General features: G+C 34.9%; 2 protein-coding genes across 2 annotated transcripts; one reads left to right on the forward strand and one right to left on the reverse strand.

Moving 5' to 3' along the window:
• Positions 1-1,199: 1,199 nt before the first annotated feature.
• LOC137718101 (precursor of CEP8-like) lies at positions 1,200-1,511 on the reverse strand. Its single transcript, XM_068457638.1, has one exon. The coding sequence runs from the start codon at positions 1,509-1,511 to the stop codon at positions 1,200-1,202; it is 312 nt and encodes a 103-aa protein (XP_068313739.1).
• Positions 1,512-14,304: 12,793 nt separating this feature from the next.
• On the forward strand, positions 14,305-15,765 carry LOC137718189 (uncharacterized). The gene is made up of 2 exons (XM_068457725.1): positions 14,305-14,335; positions 15,374-15,765. Exons 1-2 carry the CDS (start codon positions 14,305-14,307, stop codon positions 15,763-15,765), a joined length of 423 nt encoding a protein of 140 aa, XP_068313826.1.
• The last annotated feature ends 10,254 nt before the right edge of the window (positions 15,766-26,019 follow it).

Here is a 26,019-nt window from a genome sequence, read left to right on the forward strand (position 1 = left end):
CGCACTTTAGCAACCTTTTGATTATTTATTGAGTAATACTAGGAATATTAAATTTGTAGAATTATTTTGTAAATTAAATTATGTGTCACCAATGAGAAATGAGCACGTTTATCAACATTTAAGTAATAATCCAAGTATCAACTTTCATATTATTTAGTTTACAAAATTTAGTCTCCCTAACATTACCCTTATTTATTTTATTTTTTTGGCAAATTTCTCGATAGTGCTAAAGCTTCACTGGTCTGCGACACACACAAAAAAATAAAAAATAAAAAAAAAATAAAAAAATAAAAAAGGCTGTACCGGTGCTTAAACTAACTTAACCAACCGTACTGGTTTCTAATTGCACATGTGACCAAGCAAAACCCACACGCTAATTTTGAATTAATTCTTTATACACACTTTTCATTTTTACAAGAAGAATTTAAACCTTCTTTTGTCTTTCAAGTTTTTCGTATGTTACATTCACTTTTGTTCATGATTGTACTCCGGTACTCGTATATATGCATTTCGCAAATAGGATCTGTCTCTTTGACGTACATTAGGTTATTGCTATAATTTGAGCTTTCAAGTTATGTAATTCAAAATGTAGGATATAGGTTAAATAAACTTATAGTAATGCCTGACTATATAGTTTTTAAATATAAAACACGGAAACTATCAATCATTGATTCTTTTATGTAATTTGATGATGATTGATAACTATTTTGTTTTCAATTTATATTTTTTTCTTTTTATTTCTAAATTAAAAACTCAAGGCTTAGTTGATAACAGTCAATTGACTCAATTTTGACTTTTCAAAATATATAGGTTAACAACTGAAAATGATTATTAAACCGGCTCTTAATTTTAAAACTTGAATTATAATGTAGAGAAAGAAAGGGGTCATCATAAATAAAATTTATATACACTGGAGAAGGATCAATAGTAAACACATGATACAGCCAACATATTTGACTGAAACAATAATTGAAGGGCTGTGATATATCCACACACCCCATTTTACTTCTCACATATCTTTTTAATTTTCGGCCGTCGAATCAGATAAATTGAAGAAGATCAACATACATAATTTATGTATGTTGATCTTCTTCAATTTATCTGATCCGACGGCCGAAAATTAAAAAGGTGTGTGAAAAGTAAAATAGGGTGTGTGAATAGCACACCCCTTGTGATAATTGATTATAGGATATAATAAATCAATTTTTGATGGAGTGACCAACACCGGGACTGTGACCTGGTGCAGTGGGTCGAAAATCATCAACAAGATGTTCTATCTTACTCGTCCGATCATGATCAGCTCCGACGAAACCACCACCAGTCTTGTGGTGATGGTCACTAGTATTACTCAGACGAGCAGTAATAGTACTCGTGGTCTCATGACTATGCCTTGATGAGCATTTCTTGCATTTCAAATGCCTTCCCTCGACATGCACCATTTCATGGAAAAATATCAAAAAGATCAGGCAAGTACAAACAGTGGCAGCTGTCAACCTAGTACTCTTGGCCATCTTATGAAAGTTTAGTTCGATGAGAGAGAGAGAGAGAGAGAGAGAGAGAGAGAGAGAGAGAGAGAAGAGAGAAGGTATCTTGTGCTATAGGGTTTTGATTGTTGGTGTGTGTTCAAAACTATTGCTTGACTGTGGTATTTATACGAAGGGGTTGGGAGGGGGAGAGAGAGAGAGAGATCTAGTGGCATGCACTAAATCGCCTGTGTTCATTGTCCAACTATAATAGTATCTAAATTAAGGGTTGGAGAGGAGGCAAGGCATGTGCAGGTCCATAGCCACAGGAGCGGGAAGATTCCGTAGGACAGATTGTGAGATATACAAAATCGATCCCACCAAAAGCAAGTGCCCTAAAGATATAAAGTACTCGATCTGTGAACGGTTTATATGAACTGTGAAGCCCAACCTCTCATTAGAAAAATTTATGCACTACCGCTACATGTTAGTTGTCTTTATTCTGCTTGCCGGCCCCATTGGAGAATTTATTTTGTTCAACTAAAAGTACCCTTCTATATATTTTGTTTAATTAAAAAAAAAAAAAAAAATTGTGCATATAGTAGGGGAGATTTTTTAATTGTTAATATCGACTGTGTGTGCTACGTGTATGTATAGGCGGGTTTAGCCATCTGAATTCAAACTCATCACGACAGAGTTTTTCAAGTGCAAAAGGGACCAGGATCCTCTCCTAATCTAGGGATGAGGATCTTCATGACCAAAGGATGTGAGCCGTTGGATTTTTATCCAACGGCTACAAATAGGAGGTCCCTTTAAAGTTATAATAATTATAACCGTTGGATTTTTATCCAACGGTCCACATCTCTTGTTCATGAGGATCCTCATCCTTAGATTAGGAGAGGATCCTGGTCCGTGCAAAAGCGCATCCTCATGCTACACTTTGTAAAATTATATTATTTTTATCTTTTGATGATTTTAGATTCAGGTTTCGTGGAGTTGGTGTTTAAGAGTTAACCATGTGAAACTTTGAAAGAAAAAAAAAAGTGTTTTTTCACCTTAATCCTTCAAGAATTGAAATTTAAAATAAATCAGGTGTTAGATTACATATTGATTATAATAATTTGATGTGTCTTTAATTCAAAATAATTAATGTGCATTTTTTTTAATTTATTAATTTTATTTAACATTCTTTAAACTTGAAAGACTCAATTAATGTACCTAAATGTTAGTACTGAAATGTAATATATTGAACTAATGTATTTAAAGGTTGGTACCCAAATGTATGTATCGAAATATATGCACCGAAATGTATTATATTAAATTAATGTACCGAAATATGTGTACCGAAATGTATTATATTCAATTAATGTACCTAAATGTTTGTACCGAAATGTGTGTACCTAAATGTCACATCCCGGCCCTGGCCCCCACCATATCCCGGGCTCAACTCCACTGTAACACGATATTGTCTGCTTTGGGCCCCTACCACACCCTCACGGTTTTGTTTCTAGGAACTCACACGAGAACTTTATAGTGGGTCATCCATCCTGGGATTGCTCTCACGCGAACTCGCTTAACTTCGGAGTTCCGATGAACTCCGAAGCCAGTGAGCTCCCAAAAGGCCTCGTGCTAGGTAGAGATGGGAATTAAGGCTTACAAGATCCACTCCCCTGGGCAATGTGGGATGTTACATTAAATCTATGCACCAAAATGTATTATAATGAATTTAATGTACCTAAATGAAGAAGACAAAGTACATCGAAATATATTGTATAACAAAAATTAGTTTATCTAAAACAACAAAATATATTACGATAAATGAAATGAAAATGAAAATTATAATGCAATAAAATAAATACATTAAAAATTAGGAAGAAAAAGAGAAATAATTAAAAAATCAAAATATAATTAATAAATGAGATTATTAATGTATCAATGGACTAAAATTAGATTTTGATCTTACTCATGGATTTAATCTAAAAATAATCTTTATCAAGGATTAAAATGAAGTTTTTAAAAAAAAAAAAAAATCTCATTTTTGGCCTAAATTAAGCTAATTTCATATTACACTAAAAAAAAAATCAAATAAAAGAAGTTCTTGAAGTTAATAAGTTGAGACTATGACAGGTCAGGTATCGATCCCAAGTGTAACACAGAAAAAAACAGTCGAACTCAAATACTGATAAAAGTGTAAGGTAGACATGAATTAAAAGAATATAACGCTAATAGGTCTTCAACTCAATTACTAGCTGAGCAAGACTAGCGCTAAATTATTTATAATAAAATAATTACAGAGATAATTAAGAAAAAATTTATTTTAATAATAAATCGTATTATTAAAGAGATAATTATTTATAATAAAATAATCCTACACTTAAGGGATTGGACTTATTTTAACAATTTCTAATATTGGCTAAAAATTAGATTTATGTCAAGTTTTTTTTTTTTTAAAATCAATTATCAATAGAGAAATGCTAGCAACTTTGCACTAACTTTTGCAATATGGGGAGTAGTCAAATTACTTATAAGCATATGCAAGATCATTTCTTTTCTTGATGTGGGATTCATACACTCATCGCGCCCGTGGACAACACAAATTTGCTGACATGGAGCACATGTGGCCATTAGGTTTCACACGTCGGACAACTTGCTTTAATACTAAGAAGAAAGTTGAGATTCTAAAATAATACTAATTGACAACATAGGGAGCAGCCCAATTACTTATAAGCACATATAATTTTTTTTTCTCTCGATATATATGAGATTCATACTCTCAACACATATACATATAGGAAATATTTTTGCTCATCACTCTCAGGTGATGATAATGTCACCATCTTAGTTATCACCGTTACGTGCGTTTAAAATTTAGAATCTGTGTAGTGAATAGATACTAATCTCCAAATATAAATTCATTCAATTGTAATAAATAAAGTGATAAGTAAAAATGCACCCATACATATATAGCTAGAGCTAGCTAGCTAGCGAAAAGTGTGAAACTCTTCTCCCTCCCACCTATATACTATTGATTATTGACAGAAAGCTAGAACAAGTTGTTACTTGACTCACGGCCACCTGACCCAAGAATGTGGGGAGGGATTCTTTCGGCCAACCCAATGCCACTATCCCCAAACCCTAAAATGTTTATAACCTAACCAGCTTTGTTATCATATAGCTAAACTTAGGTATTATGTGCCACTAACTCCATAAGATTCTTCATATACTTAATAAAAACTATATAAAGTTAGCATACTATTTCTATATGCAATCACAACTGTAAAAGACTGTCAGAACTAACGGGGAGCTAACTAGTTGCACATGGAGACGTTTTTTAGTCTTAAACTTGAATCCCCTACAACTTTCTATATATGTATCTTGCGTTTCCCTTTGTCTACAGTGGCCAACTTCTTGTAATATATTTTTTCTTTTCTAAAGTACTAATTAAAGTTAAAAAAAATACTATTTCTAAATGTAATCACTTTGATTAGCGCGTGATTATGATATACATATTTCAAGAAAATATATCTAGGCTATGTAGCTTAGAAGGCATGTAGGATCCGTACCCTTTTCAAATTTGCGGCTGCTGAATTCAAATATAAAAATTAAAAGGCTGCTATTTAGCACCAGAGGTCACACTCAAGAGGTCAGCAAGCAAAAAAAGCCATGTGATGTGGCTCCTTGTATTTTATGAGTATAACTTCAAGTTGAAAATAAAAAGCAGCCGTAACTTTTAGGTTATATGCATGTGGCGGCACCATAGGATTGTAAAAATTGGCAGTTGGTTTGGTATTGTTGTGTTTTAAAAAAATTATTTTTATTATGTTATAAGAATAAATTATATGTAAAATAAAGCAATTGAGTGTTTAATAAACTATAATTATGTGATATGAAGTCACTTCGTATTATAGTTTAGTGATATTCTTCTTTACTTATAAGTGAGAGGTTTTAGGTTTGATTATCGCCAAATGCGAACCATATTATTGCTAGCCTTTTATGAGCCTTTCACGAGTCAACTACAAATTACATAAAATCAGCACTATTGCATTTTGCAAGAGTAGGGCTATTGGTTGAGATCAAACTCTAGGCCAACTTCTCTTGAGCTCTCCCTCTCCATGCAAATCTACACACTTTAGTAGGCCTTTTTACTTCTTCTACATACATGAGTTCACTAGCTACTAGAAAACTAATGGCCAAATACTGGTCATAAATTACGAATGAAAACATGTGCATGCAAGATTACCCACACATAACAAATAGGCATCTTCATGAGCGCAAACACATAGGGGGTATAGATTACAGATGCCCTAGTTCTGTAGAGAATGTCCAACGCCAGGGCTGTGGCCTGGTGCTGTGGGCCTGAAGTCATCTACGGCATGCGCTGGTGGTGGTGGCAGCTGTGCTGCACCATCAACCTGATCACTTTGTGGTGGGGGTGGAGATACAACAACTGATGACGCTTCAGTTGTGCTCTTACCATGCAAGTCCCTTTTGTGATCCGCATTATCCTCCGATTTGTTTTTGTGGGTTTTGGTGTGAATTGGGAGGTTTTGGAGTTCATTTTTACTCCTTGATTTCAAAGGCCTTGCATCAATGGATTGAATTTCCCAGGTTAAGATGAGTAGGGAAACTAGGAATGAGCAACATCGGGACTGTGACCTGGTGCAGTGGGTCGAAAATCATCAACAAGATGTTCTATCTTACTCGTCCGATCATGATCAGCTCCGACGAAACCACTACCAGTCTTGTGGTGATGGTCACTAGTATTACTCAGACGAGCAGTAATAGTACTCGTGGTCTCATGACTATGCCTTGATGAGCATTTCTTGCATTTCAAATGCCTTCCCTCGACATGCACCATTTCATGGCAAAATATCAAAAAGATCAGGCAAGTACAAACAGTGGCGGCTGTCAACCTAATACTCTTGGCCATCTTATGAAAGTTTAGTTCGATGAGAGAGAGAGAGAGAGAGAGAGAGAAGAGAGAGGGTATCTTGTGCTATAGGGTTTTGATTGTTGGTGTGTGTTCAAAAGTATTGCTTGACTGTGGTATATATACGAAGGGGTTGGGAGAGAGAGAGAGAGAGAGAGAGAGAGAGAGATCTAGTGGCATGCACTAAACCGCCTGTGTTCATTGTCCAACTATAATAGTATCTAAATTAAGGGTTGGAGAGCAGGCAAGGCATGTGCAGGTCCATAGCCACAGGAGCGGGAAGATTCCATAGGACAGATTGTGAGATATATAAAATCGATCCCACCAAAAGCAAGTACCCTAAAGATATAAAGTACTCGATCTGTGAACGGATGATGTGAACTGTGAAGCCCAACCTCTCATTAGAAAAATTTATGCACCACAGCTACATGTTAGTTGTCTTTATTCTGCTTGCCGGCCCCATTGGAGAACTTATTTTGTTCAAAAATTACCCTTCTATTTATTTCAACTAAAACTACCCTTCTATATATTTTGTTTAATTAAAAAAAGAAAAGAAAAACTCTGCATATAGCATGGGAGAATTTTAATTGCTAATGTCAACTGTGTGTGCTACGTGTCTGTATAGGCGGGTTTAGCCATCTGAATTCAAACTCATCACGACAGAGTTTTTCAAGTGCAAAAGCGCATCCGCATGCTACACTTTGTAAAATTATATTATTTTTTCTTTTGATGATTTTAGATTCAAGTTTGGAGTTGGTGTTTAAGAGTTAACGATGTGAAACTTTGAAAGAAAAAAAATAGGGTTTTTTAACTTTAATCCTTCAAGAAGATTGAAATTTAAAATAAATCCGGTGCTAGATTACATATTGATTATAATCACTTGATGTGTCCTTAATTCAAAATAATTAATCTTCATTTTTTTAATTTATTAATTTTATTTAACATTCTTCAAACTTGAAAGACTTAATTAATGTACCTAAATGTTAGTACCGAAATGTATTATATTGAACTAATGTATTTAATTGTTAGTACCGAAATTTATGTATCGAAATGTATTATATTAAATTAATGTACCTAAATGTGTGTATCAAAATGCATTATATTAAATTAGTGTACCTAAATGTTTGTATTGAAATGTATGTACCGAAATATGTGTACCTAAATCTATGCATCGAAATATATTATAATGAATTTAATGTGCCTAAATGAAGAAGACAAAGTACATCGAAATATATTGTAAAACAAAAATTAGTTTTATCTAAATGTTTACAACAAAATATATTACGATAAATGAAATGAAAATGAAAATTATAATGCAATAAAATTAATACATTAAAAATTAGGAAGAAAAAGAGAAATAATTAAAAAATCAAAATATAATTAATAAATGAGGTTATTAACGTATCAAGGAACTAAAATTAGATTTTGATCTTACTCATGATTTTAATCTAAAAATCATCTTTACCAAAGATTAAAATGAAGTTTTCTAAAAAAAAAAATTCTCATTTTTGGCCTAAATTAAGCTACTTTCATATTACACTAAAAAAAAATCAAATCAAAGAAGATCTTGAAGTTAATAAGTTGAGACTATGACAGGTCAGGTTTCGATCCCATGTGTAAGACAGAAAAAAACAGTCAAACTCAGATACTTATAAAAGTGTTGGGTAGACATGAATTAAAAGAATATAACGCTAATAGGTCTTCAACTCAATTACTAGCTATGAGCAAGACTAGTGCTAAACCTACAATAAACTTGCATGAGATCTTCGATCTTTACAGGTTGGGATTTTCAATTTTACTTATCAAACAACCGTAGAGGGCTAGCTGCATATAAAGGCTATAAAAATAAAAAAAATGAAACGGTGTCCTTCCCACTACTATTTCACACATACGAACCTTCCCACTAAGTATGATCCACTAACTAGCCATAACAAAATGTTTTCTAGGTATTTGGACAATTGCTGAAAGGTTGGATTATTAATGTTTATCATATTTGTGAAAGTGTATGGATCTCGACCGCATGCTTAATTATGGGTTTTATGCGATTTTTGTACGTGGTCGGCTTATATAAAATGTTAGATTCAAGCAAATTATAATTTAAATATATTTTTTTTTTGGTAAGACCAACCTAACTTTTCTCATATTTCTTACATTCTCAAAATCCTTATATATAGACATAAGTTTAGTCAAGTTAACTAAAACAATGTGTTCCACCCTATGCATCTAAGTTTGAATTCTACTTTCCATAGTTTAGATAATTTATTGTAATTATCTCATGCGTGTCAAAATCCATATAATAATTGATCATATTTAAAAATTGATAATTTCAGCAATTAGAGGAATAACTAAGTGAAGTCTAGCTAACTTTGTCCTTTCGTATCGAAAATAGTTCTATTTCTATACAAATTACAAAATGAGTTTATTTTGTAAATCCACGTTATAAGAGTTCTAACACTGTACATGTACGTATAACGTACCATCCAGTCTCTAGCTACCCACTCACGCATGGTGCTGATCTTGTTCTATATGATTAAGTCTTGTAGGTTTTGGTCGACCTCAAAGATGAGTTATAATGAGTTAATGACTAGATCACCAAGGTTCTCTAGATTTGAGTAATTTCTTCTTCTTCTTTTTTTCACTGCAACGATGTCTTTTCTATTAAGTCATGGGAAGGGAGTTTCGGGCTAAACCACACAAAGCCATAATAATTTGGTATTGAAATCAATTTACGAGAGGAATTTAAGATTTCTTACTTACAAATATAATAAAAACTAATAGACCATAGTATTAAGTGACAACATTTATTTGTTTATGCATTTAAAATTAGTCAAATATTATTGAAAAGAAAAACATCACAATTATGCTCAAATATTACAATTTAAAAAACAAAAGATTCTTCAACTCAATTCAAGAAACATAGTAACGAAGAGCAAATATGACTCAAATATGAGTAAACTCTTAACCAAAATTGACATATATAATATAAAGAGAATCACATATAACAAAAAAGAATCAATGCCGCAAAAATGACACATACCTGAAGTACAGATTGAACGCAAATATATACACGACTGATTCATACCGAAAACACATTGAAGAAATTGTCCTAAAAAAGACTATAAAACATAATCAACTCATACCGAGCTGCTGGAGTTATTAAGGCAAAGTAAAAATCAAAATAATAAATCCAAAAACTATGCCCACACTAATTGGGTTCATGACCAGAACAAAGGTCCTAGCCTTAAGACCAAAAATGCCATGAAGAGTCGATACCGTTGTCAACCATGAGAGAGACACTCATTAGTAGAAAAAACCATTTGTGCAACAAAACTTTATGCGACGAAGGAGCTGTTGTCGCACAAGGGAGCTTCACACGACAAATTTAAGCCTCTGTCGTGCAAGTTCGTCACACAAAAAGTAAAGTACCAAATAAGTTGCACGACGCAACATTTCTTCATGCAAAGAACCTTTGCGTGACGAATAAAGGATTCCGTTGTACACAATTTCGCAGAAAAATGCGCGTAAGGCCGTAATTTGGCGCCAAAAACTTGCGAGACAAGTCTTCGTCGCACATGGAGTCAACATTTACCAGACGGTCAATTTTTTTAGTCAATGTAATGAATGCCATATTTACTACAAGGTTTTGCGCGGCGAAGGAAAAGACCTCATTTTTCCTTTAAATTTACAGTTTCACTCTCCCTATTCACAATTTGTTCCGAAAACTCCTTACTTTTTTCAGATTATTATTTGATAGGTATTTTTACCACCTGCAAAAGTAGGGATAAAAACACTAAAATACTTGCAAGAGTACAAGGTAATTGTAGTATAGATGGCTCTAGCAAGGTCGTTCTCCACATGGATAGAATAAATAATTTGTATCAAATCAAATCTTAATTAATTACTTAAAACAAAGTTTGAGAAAAAGTTGATTTTTGATTTCAAATAATAAAAACGAATTTAATAGAAAATAATTAAATAAAGTGATAAAATAAAATAAACTAAAAGAAAATAATTTTTGAAAATTAAATTGTAAAAGCCTAGGGTTCCGCCGTCATCTTAACAATCCTATGTAGTTCTTCCAATTACTTATAAATTACATATGCATATTTTGAAGGTTAGATTTTCCTAATATATGCCTACTTGGATCCCCAACATAGAGCGTATATCAAACATGCAATCCGTATGTGGTATTCATGGCACGTTTACGTAAGGGTAATCGGAATAAGGAAAGGGAATTGAATTCCGATTACGGAGTATTCCGGTGTTTACTAAATATTAAGGAATAAAAAAAGTGGTGGAGCCCACACGAAACAAGGAATCCAATTCCTGAAATTGGAGGAACGGGATTCCCTAGTTTTGTGAGGTATTTGAATTCCCTGAGGGTAAGGGAATCGGGAATGCATCTTTTATTCCTATTATGCCCTCGCTTGTTTATTATTATCCCAACATTGCCCTTCATTTGACACTCGTTATGTCATTTTTAATAAATAAAAAAAATCCTATTTATATATTTTTATATAGATAATTTTATTATATAAATTTAATTAAGAATTTAATTTAATTAATTAATATGAAAATAATTTATTTATGTAAGGGCAATTTAGTCATCAACTTAGTTTTCATTCTGATTGAAGTGAATTAGTAAATAACTTATATGGACTCAACATCATTCTTGCCATCTTTTAATAAATAAATAAAACCTACTTATATATGCTTATATAGATGAATTTTATTATATAAATTTAATTAATTAGTATGAAAATAATTTATTTATGTAAGGGCAATATAGTAATCAACCTAGTTTTCATTCTGATTGAAGTGAATTAGTAAAAAACTTATATGGACTCAACATCATTCCTACTCCGATTCCAGACAGTTTTAGTAAACAACTTCAACAGGAATCTAATTCTGATTCCACCTCATTTCAATTCCTCCTCAATCCAATTCCTCTCAATTTGATTACGGATTATTAAACGCGCCATCAGATCAAATCTAAATATGCATGACTCATTAAGCAGATAGTTTAAACCGGTGATTAATAATTCAAACCTACAAGCATAATATCATAAGCAAATTGAAAAGAAACTACATATTCTTGCTAAGGCTCGTGGTCTTACCCTGGCAAACAAGAATTAGTTACTAACAACCATAAACAAAATATTATTAAAAACAAGGATAGAAAACACCTTGAAAATAAACTTCAAAAACCCTCTAAAGTAGTGCGTGCGTTTCCTCCCCTCTGTCTTCTCTCCCCCTAATGGCTAAATATCTTATTTATACTACTACAAAATAAAACCCTAAAAGGTCTTACAATAAAACTAGGAAACATAATAAAATAATAAAACAAAAAATAAAAGGTTTCCTATTTGAACTAAAATTCGGACTTCTTAGAAAATCACACTTTTGACCGACCAAATCAACTCTGATTTCGTCCCAAAAGGTCTCTTTTGAAAGCTGAAGACGTCCCCTACAAATTCTTAGAATGAATCTTCCTCAAAATATGCCCTCTTGACCTCCAAAATACCAAAAATATCTAGAAATGTCAATCTGGGAAAGCTGCGCGCTGGGCCTTAATTTCATCGCCACGGTCAAACAGCTTAGTAGAAAAATCTGAAATTTTGATACAATCATCTTGAAAGACTCACGAACATCCTACAATTGGAATTACTCCAAAATTCATCCGTTTGATCACTTTTTTCTCCAGAGGAAATCAAATGTCCTATATTAGAAATATAATTCAAAGTATCAAAATTCACACATAATAACCAATAAATTATTACTAAGATTAGGGTAAAATATATAGTATAATATCAACTCATCATTATTCCAATTGTTGTTTGAATTTTCGTACGATGGTTGACTCTGGTGCTCGTTCATCAAAGAGAGTCCAGGGCGAAGGTTCAGGAAAAGGTAATACGTACTAAATTTTGTGTGTTGTATAAATTAATTATATATTTAGCTTGACTATTTTAAATTCATATTTATTGGTAGACAAGAAAAAGAAGAGAGCTACACCCGGGGTCCGATACACTTTTGGTGGGAGCCGCTACCGAATCACGTGTGAAGAATTAAAGGGATTTGGGGAGTAGAACATGCGCTCTAGGTTTAGGTGCGACATTGAGGCATTAGTGCGTACAAAATGTTTTGTGAAGTGGGAGTCTTGGAGAGCCGTCCCCAAGGAGATGAAGATGCACTTGATGAATGAGTTAGAAGTATTTGTTAATTAGTTAAATAATAATTATGTTTGATCCTTAAATGGTTATTAGATTGATTTATAATTTATTAATTTTTGCATAACAAGCTAATTGGGACATTGACAAAAGTGACCTAATTTTGATGAAGTGCATCGACAACATATTCAAGTTCTCTTTCCGGGAATGAAAGTTTGATGTTGAACGTGAAGCAGAACTACATCGAATATCTGAACCACCAGTCGATACCGTTGTCAACCATGAGAAAGACACTGTCACTAAGGTAGCGATCATCGCTACAACCCAAAATAATGCACGGCAATACCAACATTGCGTCCAAGCCAAATAGAAACTTCAGAAAATAAAATAAAAAGGAGCTAGGCAAAACTAGAAGAAACGAGAAAGAGAATAGAGAGGGGACAGGAGGAGAGGAGAAGGGAGTCGAAGCAACGAGCCATGGGAAAAGATCAAGGGGTTCCTCTTTTCTCTCTAGCTTGGGTTTTTCCTTGGATTTTTATATTTTATGCTTTGGTAGATTTTTCTTCGAAACAATATTCATTAGATAAACTTCAACCATATCAAAGACTATCAACAAGATACCAAATATATTAATAGTAAAAGGGTAATAACCCCAAAAGGAAAATGCGTAACAAAACCACATAACTAAAGCAGTCCACATCACTAAATTTAAGCGTAACCCAAAACCAATCCGTACCATTCAAAATAACGAAAACGCAATCCATTACCTGAACTTTGATAGATTTGTACTTTTAAATGTGATTTTTTAGTGAAAGATAAAAAAGCAGTTGTTTCGTGTGATGATTTTATACCCGTCAATATTGTTTGCTGTCTGCATTGAAATTGCAAGAAATTAATTAATAGGATGGACATAGATACACACTGTTGGTTAATAGAAAACAGATGCTTCGTAGAAATAGACAGATTGGTGCAGACATAGATGGTATTATCTATCATATAGGACTTCTAGTTTTGCAATTGGAATCAATATTCGAGTTCTCATGTGCTCCTTGATTATGCAACGGAGCGACACACTTAGTGGCTTCTTTTGTAATTAAGAACAAAGGATGTGCATGACGTTTTCAGAATGGTTAATGACCTGGTTAAAAATAAACGTTTCAATTTAATAAAAGGTACAATTCTAATATATACACAATATGGTTTTTTTAGAAAGTTGGAATTTGAAAGTTACAATTCTAATCTATTCACAATATTCTTTATCAAGCAATATATGCCAAATATCACATGCGTTCTACGTCCATGACTTTCTCACCCTGCAAGCATGCACTAAGGGTGGCGGTTTGAGAATCCCATGCACAATTCATACGAGCTTGTCTTTGTGTCCTGTTAACTTTCTATATATATTCATCCAAGCACACAATCTTTGTTTGGAAAAGTCCTGTTGATAAGCTTTTGGTAAATCCTGTTTGTTATAGAATTATGAGAGGGTGTGGTATACTAATTCTATATGGGATTTGACTCAATATCAGGAGTCTAGTTAATTCATATTGTGATATGGTTTAGCTGTTTGAGTTCCATACGAATTCTAATAGGAGAATACTTGGAACACTGCTATATATATGTTTAGCCACTGCTCTTGCAAAGGTCTGCTCTTTTTGATATTTGTTCCGAATACCTATTGTTCGGTGAGTACTTGTGCTTTGTTAAAGAAGAGAAGGTTAAACCTATTCGAAAAGCTGCAATGGCGTCGTCTTCAATCTCGGGTTCTGCAGGTTAGTTGTTATGCAAACTTTCAGTGTTTCTCATGAGCATGTTTGGTCTAGATATATGCTTGTTCTTAGTTTTTGATGATTCAATTGGTTAACTTATGATTTGTGGTATTAAGACATACATATGTTTATATATGTCTTACATGTGGTATCAGAGCCAAAGTATTTCGACCATTGAATTAAGAAAAATCTTAGTTGAAGAACAAAAGCTTAAATCTGCCATATTCTTAAAGTTTTGCGAACCCATAAATTTTTTTTTTTTTTTAAAGGGATACTTAAATGACGACGTATTTCGGTTAAATATATATATATATATATAACAAAGGAGTATTGTTTCCTGGCTTTTCGGATTCTTCTTTTCTGGGTTATCACTTCTGGGTTTTCGGATTTTCCTTCTTTCAAAGGATGGTGATGACAAAGGAGTATTGTTTCCTTTCTTTCTTCATCTTTGCCATCTTGATTTTGTTCATTCATGCATTCATATATGAATCTTGGAAGGTATGAATGATTGATTTCCTACTCGTCTACGTTCTTACTAATCAATTGAATATGTTTGAATATAGATGAAATAATTTCTCGTCTTGTTGTTAGTAATTCCGTAAGTATATATTGCAGTATGTTTAAATTGCTTCCGTTGCTATAGAAATTAATAACTGCAGTTGTTTTACCAACATTGAAATTGCTAAATACATCTGCAGAGTGATATTTGAAATTCACTCTTTTAAACATGAATCTGTATTGAAATTCCTTGTGAATTGTTTATTCTATATGTGTTATCTCTTGGGAGATTAAGAATATATATATGATTAAATTGATTGATATTTGGATTAAGGTGAAAGAATTGATGGAAATCAGGAATCTTATTGGATTCAAAGAGTTGATTTCATTGTTGTCATTCTGCAGCTTCACTCAAAACTATAAATTTGGCTGCTGTGCCTATACTCACTGGTGGAAGCAATTATAGAAAGTAGAGAAGAGAAATTGAATTGCTCTTGACACTAAATGAGTATGACATAGCACTTGACATGCCATAACCTGCAGCTCTTAATGATAAGAGTACTAAATCTGAAAAAGTGGAATTTGAAAGATGGACAAGAGCAAATAAGGTTGCATTGTCTATATTGGAAAGAGGTATGACAGATACTGTGCGAGGAGGAATAAAGAAGTGTTATATGGGAAAAGACTATCTCATTGCTATTGAGAACAAGTTTAAAGAATCACAGAAGGCTGAAATCGCTCAGTATATGACACTTCTCACAACCTACAAGTTTGAGGGAGGCGGCTCAATTAGAGACCATATCATGAAGATGACTGATGCAGCTGAGAAGTTGAATTCATTAGACATGAATATATGTGAAAAGCAACTTGTTTTCATGATTTTGCAAGCCTTGCCTTTGAAGTTCAGTCAACTGAAGGTTTCTTATAACACTTAAGACAAAACCTGGACAGTGGATGAATTGATTGCACAGTGTGTGCAAGAAGAAAATAGACAGAAGCATGACAAAGGAGGAAGTGGAGATTGTCAACTTTGTACAAACATCCAAAGGGAAGAAGGAGTTCAATGCCAATTCTGGAAGTTCGAATGCTGGTAAAACTTCTAAATCCAATTATTCTGATAAATCTGCTTTATCTGCTAAAATATCCAATTCCTCTAAATCTAACAATTTTAAAAGGAAAGCTAAGAATATTGAGAAAATAAGATGCCATCACTGTAAAACAAAAGGTCACTATAGAAAAGATTGTGAAATATTCAAGGATTGGCTTAGGGCAAAAGGTAGAACTGATATTTATGCCTGTGAAGAGTCAAATCTCATTGAAATTCCTGCAAACTCTTGGTGGTTTGATACTGGTGCGTCTGTTCACATAACTAACTCGTTACAAGGTTTTAAACAACAAAAACAATCAAATTCTTATAATGTCTTTGTTGGTGAAGGAACCAAAGTTTTAGTTGAAGCTGTTGGCATTGTTAAACTCAAGTTTGAGACTGGTTTTGTGTTACAATTAGAAAATGTCCTCTATGTTCCTTTAATGAGGAGAAGTTTACTTTCTGCATCAAAACTAGTCCAGCAAGGCATCGTTTTCATTGGGGATGTTGAATGCACAAAATTTTTCAAAAGAGGGTCCTTGATTGGAAAAGCCTTTTTGCATGACAATTTGTGGAAGTTGCATTGTTCAATAGTTAATAATAATCAGCATGTTTTGAACACTACGACCAAAAGAATGCATATTGATGACACTTACATGTTGTGGCATAAAAGGTTAGGACATATTTCAAAAGAAAGAGTTTTGCAGCTATCAAAGTTAAATTTTATACCAGTCATTGATTTCAAAAATACATCTGATTGTATTGATTGCATAAAGGGTAAAACAACCAATGTAAGAAAGTTAGATGCTAAGAGGAGCCAAGCTTTACTTGAACTCATACATACAGATGTTTGTGGACCTTTTTTCATTTAAACTTATTTGTGGGAGTTCATATTTTGTGAGCTTTATTGATGACTTATCCAGACACAGTTACATCTTCCTTATAAAAGAAAAGTCTGCAGTCCTTGAATGTTTCAAAATCTTTAAAAGTGAAGTGGAAAAACAGTTGAACTTAGTAATTAAAATTGTTAGATCAGATAGGGGAGGGGAATATTTTGGCAGGTATACAGAAGTTGGGCAACAGAAGGGCTCTTTTGCTTACTATCTTGAGCAACAAGGGATTGTGGCTCAGTACACTACTCCAGGAACACCTCAACAAAATGAGGTTGCAGAGAGAAGAAATAGGACATTGATAGGGATGGTCAGAAGTTTAATTTCAAGATCTAAGCTACTTGGTTTTCTCTGGGGAGAAGCTTTGAAGACTGCCAATTACATCTTAAATAGGGTACCTACAAAGTCAGTATCAAAGACACCATTTGAATTGTGGACTAGTAGAGCACCAACCTTTAATCACTTTCATGTGTGGGGGTGTAAAGCAGAAGCAAGATTCTATAACCCTCATGAAAGAAAACTTGATCCAAGAACCAGTTCATGCTATTTCATTGGATACCCTGAGAAATCAAAAGGGTTTAAATTTTATTGTCCTCAATCACTTACCAAAATACAAGAGACTCACTATGCAATTTTTCTAGAAGATGAAGATGTATCAGATTTGGTCCTAGACAATTTCGAGTTTGAAGAATTGGAACAACAGTTTAATAGTTCATTTTCCATGGATTATAATCATGTTTCTGTGTTACCAAGACCTCCTGCATCAATCACTGATTTAGATGAAGAAATGCCTGGAACTGAAACTATTGAAGTTGCTGCTGAAGATCAAGTTTTGGATCAATCTCCAACATTGGTAGACCCATCAAATGTTCAAAGCACATATCAATTGGTTGATCAACAGCCGTTAAGGAAATCCACCAGAATTAAAAAACCGGCCATTTCTGCAGATTTTGTCTATCTCCAAGAATCTGAGTTTAATATTGGGGATATTGATGATCCTGTGACTTATCAACAAGCTGTTCAAAGTTCTCAAGTCACCCTATGACAGAAAGCTATAGAAGAGGAGTTAGAATCGATGACCAAAAATAATGTGTGGACGCTGGTGAATTTCTCGTCCAATATCAAGCCGATTGGGTGTAAATGGGTATACAAGACAAAAAGAGATGCTGCTTGCAGAGTTGAAAGATATAAGGCACGTCTAGTAGCAAAGGGGTTCAATCAAAGAGAGGTTGTGGATTATAATGACACATTCTCACCAGTTTCTTCCAAAGACTCGATGAGGGTTATTATGGCTTTAACATCACATTTTGATTTGGAATTACACCAGATGGGCGTAAAAACTGCTTTCTTGAATGAAGACTTGCAAGAAGATATTCACATGATTCAACCTATTGGATTTTTTGAAAGGGGGAAAGAAAAGATGGTCTGCAAGCTTAATAAGTCAATCTATGGACTTAAGCAGGCTTCAAGACAATGGTTTCTTAAGTTTGATCAAGTAATCACATCTCATGGCTTTACTGAAAATAAGATGGATGATTGCATCTATCTTAAGTTTAAAGGATTGAACTTTATCTTCCTAATCCTATATGTTGATGACATTTTGCTTGCAAGCTCAGATTTGCAGTTACTTGTGGAAACCAAGAAAATTCTGAGCACAAATTTTGAGATGAAAGATCTGGGAGAAGCTCATTATGTGCTTGGAATCGAAATAGTGAGGGATAGACAGAAGAAATTGCTTGGCTTGTCTCAGAAGGGTTACATTGAAAGGGTCTTTAGCAGGTTTAATATGGAAAGTTGTAATAAGGCCGATGTCCTAGTAAACAAAGGTGATAAGTTCTCTTGAGATCAATGTCCTAAATCTAAGCATGAGATTGAATTGATGAAGATGAGGCCCTATGCTTCATTGGTTAGAAGTCTTATGTATGCAAACATATGTACTAGGCCTGACTTGGCATTCATAGTTGGTTTGCTGGGAAGATTTCAATCAAATCCAGGTGAATCTCATTGGATAACTGCGAAGAAAGTTTTGAGATATTTGCAGAGAACAAAAGAATTCATGCTGATGTATGGTATAAAGGATTGTCTGGAGATCACTGGCTATACTGATTCAGATCTTGCTGGAGATTTGGATGAACGGAAGTCAACTGGAGGTTATATTTTCATGATGAAAGGGGGTGCTGTTTCATGGAAAAGTGCTAAACAGACAATTGTTTCAACTTCTACAATGGAAGCTGAGTTTGTAGCATGTTTTGAGGGAATGAAAAAGCAGTTTGGCTTAGAAATTTTGTTGCTGATATGAAGATTGTTGATTCTGTGAAGAGGCCTTTAAGAATGTTCTGTGACAATTCTGCAGCAGTGTTTTTCTCAAAGAATAACAAAAGAACTTCAGCTTCAAGATTGAAGGATGTGAAGTTTTTTAAAGTTAGAGAAATGGTAAAGAAAGGGGAAATTGAAATTCAGTTTTTGTCAACCAACTTGATGATTGCGGATCCTCTGACTAAAGCACTCCTTAATAATGTTTTTAAAGGACATGTTGTTCGAATGGGAGTGTTAGAGTCTTTTGACAAGTGGGAGTGAATCAAGAAGGTTGTTGTTTAACGGTTCATCGCTGTGCATTGGTATTGAAGTTACAGTTCTACAATCTGAGTTAGTTTTATTTTGGTTGAGTTTAATCTTCTCAGGTAGTTTAGTGTTAGCTATTATTGTTAGTTATTTTTAATAAAGGGTTTTCAGTTTTTCCATATGGGATTAACTTGTGCTGTTAGTCATATTTCATACTCAAGTGGGAGAATGTAAGAGTATGAGTATGAGACAAACATTTAGAGCCAGATTGTATAAATCTTTGTTTGGAATAGTCCTGTTGATAAGCTTTTGGTAAATCCTGTTTGTTATAGAATTATGAGAGAGTGTGGTATACCAATTCTATATGGGATTTGACTCAATATCAGGAGTCCAGTTAATTCATATTATGATATGGTTTAGCTGTTTGAGTTCCATACGAATTCTAATAGGAGAATACTTGGAACACTGCTATATATATGTTTAGCCACTGCTCTTGCAAAGGTCTGCTCATTTTGATATTTGTTTCGAATACCTATTGTTCGGTGAGTACTTGTGCTTTGTTAAAGAGGAGAAGGTTAAACCTATTCGAAAAGCTGCAATGGCGTCGTCTTCGATCTCGGGTTCTGCAGGTTAGTTGTTATGCAAACTTTCAGTGTTTCTCATGAGCATGTTTGGTCTAGATATATATCTTGTTCTTAGTTTTTGATGATTCAATTGGTTAACTTATGATTTGTGGTATTAAGACATACATATGTTTATATATGTCTTACAAAAAGGTCAAAGTTGAAAGCCGAGAGAAGATCATGAGTTCATGATACTTGCACAGAGAGAGAGAGAGAGAGAGAAGATCATGAGTTCATGACTACGTACGATATACTTGCACAGAGAGAGGGAGAGAGAGAGAACAGTCTAAGTCTGGAATTAATAGACAACTGCTTAATACAATAGAAACCAATCAGACTGTTTAAATAAATATAACTTACATGTACAAGCCACAAACACTGAGTGAATAAAAATGCATTTTTTTTCCTTTTGTGGTCTGAGAATTGAAAACCCTAAATTATAAAGAGTAATACATGTTTGAAGATAATGCTCTGATGATTCTAGTTATGGATAGAATGACCAACTCTAGGACTATCACCAGGGTTTGTGGGTCGGAAAGCTTCTACATGACCAGGGGTTGGGCTCTGGGTCTGAGTAGTGTTCTGATCTCCAGCACTCTTTCCAGCCATGATTTTTGCATCTAGATTCAAGCACTTCACACACTTCAACTCATTATTTACTTTCAAATCCCTTCCATCAATACAAATGCATCGGCCATATTTAGATCGAGCTAGAAAGTATATATCTTAGGCTTGTAAATGCCTAGTATATATACCCTAATGAACTCAAGCTTTTTGAGAGGGGGAGAGACAGACTTAAGGAAGATACTTAATTAGTATCCCTCCCTTAACGGGTATTCATAGACTGAATAAGCAAGGACCCAAAAACTAATCTAAGAATAGTGAAACAAACCCTAGAAAAAAAAAAAAAAAAACAAAGAAAAAAGAAAATAGAGCCCAAAATCAAGAAAGATTCCTTGTAGAATGTGAGATGCTCGACAGTCGACACTAACGAAATTATATATTGCAATGCTAGTGTAGTGTTTGAAGTCTCTCTCTATGAATCGCTCACTGTTTATAATTCACTAAAAAAGTAATTGATATTATAAATTAATATTTCTTGCCGGGGAGTTCATGTGATTTGTCACTGTAGATGTACAATATTACATTTGTAATTAAGTTCTAGCTCAAATGACATTGTTATTAGATGGATAAGAACGAAGGGGAAGGTGTTAAATTCAAAGCATATTTCAAGCTATGCGCAATAAAGCAATTGCGTCATAATTATTAACCTAGAATATGCTAAGATTATAGAACACAGACAGAAGGAAGAAGAAGAAGAAAGCTCTGTATATTATTGAGAAGCATATGAAAATACGATGGTCTTAAAGCAACTACTACAACAACTATTTATAATAGCTAATATCTCAATCCACAATGACTCAATTACCCTTTCTAACAACTTTATCCTAACAAACTCAAACCAATTGATTAACCAATCTAGTTACATGAATCAATTATAACTATATGGTTATTACTCCCCCCTCAAACCAAGCTGAGCTAACGAAGCTGAGTTTGCTGCAGAACCAACGCGCAAGCCAAGGATTCGACAGTGTTTTTGAAATATGGGACTATGTAGGCCCTTGGTGAAGACATCAGCTACCTGATCCTCTGTCGGAATATAGTGAACCATCAGATCTCCTCTCTGAACCTTCTCACGCACAAAGTGATAATCTGTATCCAGATGTTTGATCTTGGAGTGAAAGACCGGATTTGAACTTAAAGCCAAAGCTGAGAGGTTGTCACAGTATAAGGATGGCGGGGTTGATATGGATTGATGAATATCCTTAAAAACTGAACGGATCCAAAAGACATCAGCTGCACAATGTGCTAAAGCCTTGTACTCTGCCTCTGTGGAGCTTCTAGAAACTGTGAATTGCTTTTTAGATTGCCAGGAAATCGGATTTGTCCCAAGATACACAACAAAACCTGTAATAGATCTTCTGGTGTTGATATCTGCTGCCCAATCGGAGTCAGAATAAGCAGTTATATTGAAATCCTTGCTTTTTGTATACTGTAAGCCATAGCTAATAGTGCCTTGTATATATCTCAAGATTCGTTTGACCAAAAACATATGTAAATCAGTTGGTTGTGCCATGAATTGACAAACCATGTTCACAGAATGGGCTATATCAGGCCGAGTAAAAGTTAGATACTGAAGAGCCCCAACGATGCTTCTATAGTGACTCGGATCTGATAGCATTGTTCCTTCACCAACAAGAAATTGAGTGTGAGGTTTAGACGGTGTTGAGGTAGGCTTGCAGTTCTCCATACCTGCCTTGTGTAACACATCTTTGGCATATTTAGTCTGTGATATAAACAAGGAACCATCATCTCGATACTGGATATGCAACCCCAAAAAGTATGTTAACCTCCCCATATCTTTGAGATCAAACACATCAGCAAGAGCATCGATTACAGACTGTATTTTGAGTGAGTTTGAACCAGTGAGAATGATGTCATCCACATACAACAATAAGAGGATTATGTCTCCACCATCAACTTTGACAAAGAGACTAGTATCTGAAAGAGAGGATTGAAAACCAATAGCAGGAAGAAAGCTAGTAAATTTCGAATTCCAAGCTCGAGGAGCCTGTTTCAACCCATACAAGGATTTGACCAATTTGCAGACATGATCAGGACATGTAGCATCCACAAACCCTTGGGGTTGTTTCATATAAACCTCGTCTTCCAAGTCTCCATGAAGAAATGCGTTCTTGATATCAAGTTGCCTTAATTGCCAACTAAACTGAGCTGCTAAGGCTAAAATCAGTCTGACAGTGGTATGTCGAACCACTGGACTGAAAGTCTCTGAGTAATCCAAGCCATGCTCCTGAGAATATCCATGTGCCACCAACCGGGCTTTGAACCTAGATATACTACCATCTTGATTTTTCTTTACCTTATATACCCACTTACTTCCAATAACTGATCGATGAGATGGAGGTGGAACAAGTATCCAAGTGCCTTGAGTTTTCAGGGCATTAAATTCCTCTTGCATGGCAAGTTGCCATTCTGGTTTCAATGATGCAGCTTTAAAATTTCTAGGTTCTTCCCCATCTGTGATATCAGCAAGAAAAGAAAAACCCCCAAACAAATGTGCACTGAAGTTGGTAGAAACATCAGCAGAAAGTAATCCATCAAGATTTAAGGAATGCAACTGAGGTAGAAAAGCAAGACATCCCACATAACTCTTCTTAACAATAGCACCAGTTTTTAACCTGGTTTGGATACAACTCGGATTTACCTCTGGGATGACTGAAGGAGTATGATGGGAAGGTGAGGTAAAAGGAAGAACTACCTGGAGTTGGGCAGGATCAATGACAGGAAGCAAAGGAGTAGTGTTAGGTGGAGAGGAATGAGCATCAGGTGTTCCAGATCCCTGATTATCTGAATCTGTTGAGACATGATCTTCTGATGTATTAATATGGGGAGAGAATATTTCTGTGTTTGAGTGAGAGACGGAACTCTGTGACCCTGCATGATTCGTAGGTCTCCTTGCATATGACACTGGGATAGATACCAGAACAGGTGCATCCCTTGGTTGATCTTGTTCCTCATGTCTATCCAACCTTGCAGGGCTTGTGTGTTGAACCATTTTCGCAGGAAATAAAGATTCATCAAAACAGACATGTCTGGAAAGGATAAATTTCTTGGTCTGCAAGTTATAACAAATCACTCCTTTGTACCCTTGTGAATAACCCAAGAATGCACACATCACGGATCTTGGTTGTAACTTATTAATGTTGTAAGGTCTTAGCCATGGAAATACAGCAGAGCCAAAAATCTTAAGAGAGTGTAAATCAGGTACCTTCTTATACAAAGTCAAATATGGAGAACTGAAAGACAAACTTTTGCAAGGCATGTTATTGATTAACAGAACCGAATGAGCACAAGCAAAGTACCATAGCTCAGAAGGTAAACCAGAAGCACTAAGAAGAGTAATTGCAGTGTCCAAAATATGTCTATGTTTCCTTTTTGCCATGCCGTTCTGTTGAGGTGTATAAGGGCAAGATATGAACTGCAAGATACCTTTGTCAGCTAGAAATGAAGTAAAACCCTTGCTTGTATACTCACCTCCCCCATCTGTTTGCAATGACTTGATTGTTGCACCAAATTGATTAAGAATAAACTTGTAGAACTTAACAAAGATTGTAAACACATCAGATTTATTGCTCATCGGAAATATCCAAACAAATCTTGTATATTCATCAACAAATGTTACATAATACCTATATCCCTCTATGGATCTCACAGGTGATGGACCCCAGATATCAGTGTGTACTTTCTGAAAAGGAGATGTACACCTATCAGTTCTAACAGGAAATGGAATCCTATACATCTTTCCTTGAATGCAAGAGATACAAGTACTATTATTATCATCTGTTTGTACTGAAATATTTGACTGTTTTAACATTGTAGTCATCACATCATTAGCTGGATGTCCCAATCTCTGATGCCAGACAGTATGCTTCACTGCTTTGCCCAAATAAGCTGCTGGATACTGTGTTATGAACTGAGAACCCTTTGCACGTGTGACTATAGGGATCTGGAACAATTCCTCAGGCCTACTCTTTCCGTGGTACACTATCTCCTTTGTCTTCTTGTCCTGCACAAAGAATTCAGAATCATCACAGATAAACCAACTTTTGTTATCTGCACATAACTGCTTGACAGAGAGTAAACTCCTAGCAATATTAGGCACATGCAAAACTTTATTAAGAATCAGAGAACATGTAGGAGTTTGAAGCATAGTTGAACCAATATTTTTAATTGGTAGACCTGTACCATTCCCAATTGTTATCTTCTCAGATCCCTCAAAAGGTATTACTTGAGAAAGAGCACTGATATCAGAAGTTATATGATGAGACGCACCAGAATCAACAATCCAAGCATCTTGAGGAGGAAATGATGAAGTCTGTTGTGCATTTATTGCAGACAGTGATGGAGGTGGAGGTTGTCCTTGATACGCATAGTTTCCCCTTTGATAGCAATCCAAGGCCGAGTGACCCCTTTTCCCACAGATTTGACACTCTACTACAACACCTGTGGTTGGTACATTCGAATTTCTGTGAAAGCAATTAACAGCAGTGTGTCCACGTTTGTTACAAATCTGACATTCAATCAGCAAAGTAGTTCTAGTATCAACCACACCTGACCAACTATTATTTCCATTTCCAGATTGCCTTGAACCCCCTGAATTACCAGAATGATATCCTCTTCCTCTGAAACCATTGTTATTTCTGTAATTGTTTCCACCTCTATAGTTGTTGCTACCCCTATAGTGATTCACAAAAGATCCAGACTGTGCATTCACAGACTGTGGTCTAGATGCATTTTGACCACTTGAGTTTGCAGAAAAACCGTAACCAAACGAATCATTTGGAAACTGAGGTGGTGGTAGAGAATAAAAGGGATGTTGAACTTGAGGTGGTTGTAAGGATGGTTGTGAAGCATAAGGTACAGCAGTAATAGTACCAGCAGTGATGGCCGGAATATGAGCATGACTATGAGAATTTGAAGATGAAGCAGAAGGACCAGAATCAGTATTTGAACCAGAACTTGACCCTTGAACATAGAGTGCTGACAGATTCTGAGTAAGTGTATTCATTTCTCCTTCGATTTCCCTCTCAGTCCCAAGTAACAGTGCTCTGAACTCCTTCAAAGTGAGTGTAGACTCCCTGGCCAATATAACAGTACGAATAACACCATACTCCCTAGGTAATCCAGCAAGACCAGCAATCATAACATCATTATCTGAGATGGATTATCCTGCAGCACTAAGTTGTTCTCGAATATGCTTAAGCCTCAACAGATATTTATCAATGGTATCTGACCCTTTTTGAATTGTGTGTAACTCAGTTTTTAAGTGATTTATTCTGGATTTAGACACAGTAGCATATCGATTAACCAGATTAGTCCAAGCTTCATACGCCGTTCGACACCCAATCACATATTCCATAGCCTCATCAGTAAGAGTGGCAAGCA

Source organism: Pyrus communis, chromosome 1, assembly GCF_963583255.1.
Source record: "Pyrus communis chromosome 1, drPyrComm1.1, whole genome shotgun sequence".
Lineage (NCBI taxonomy): Eukaryota > Viridiplantae > Streptophyta > Magnoliopsida > Rosales > Rosaceae > Pyrus > Pyrus communis.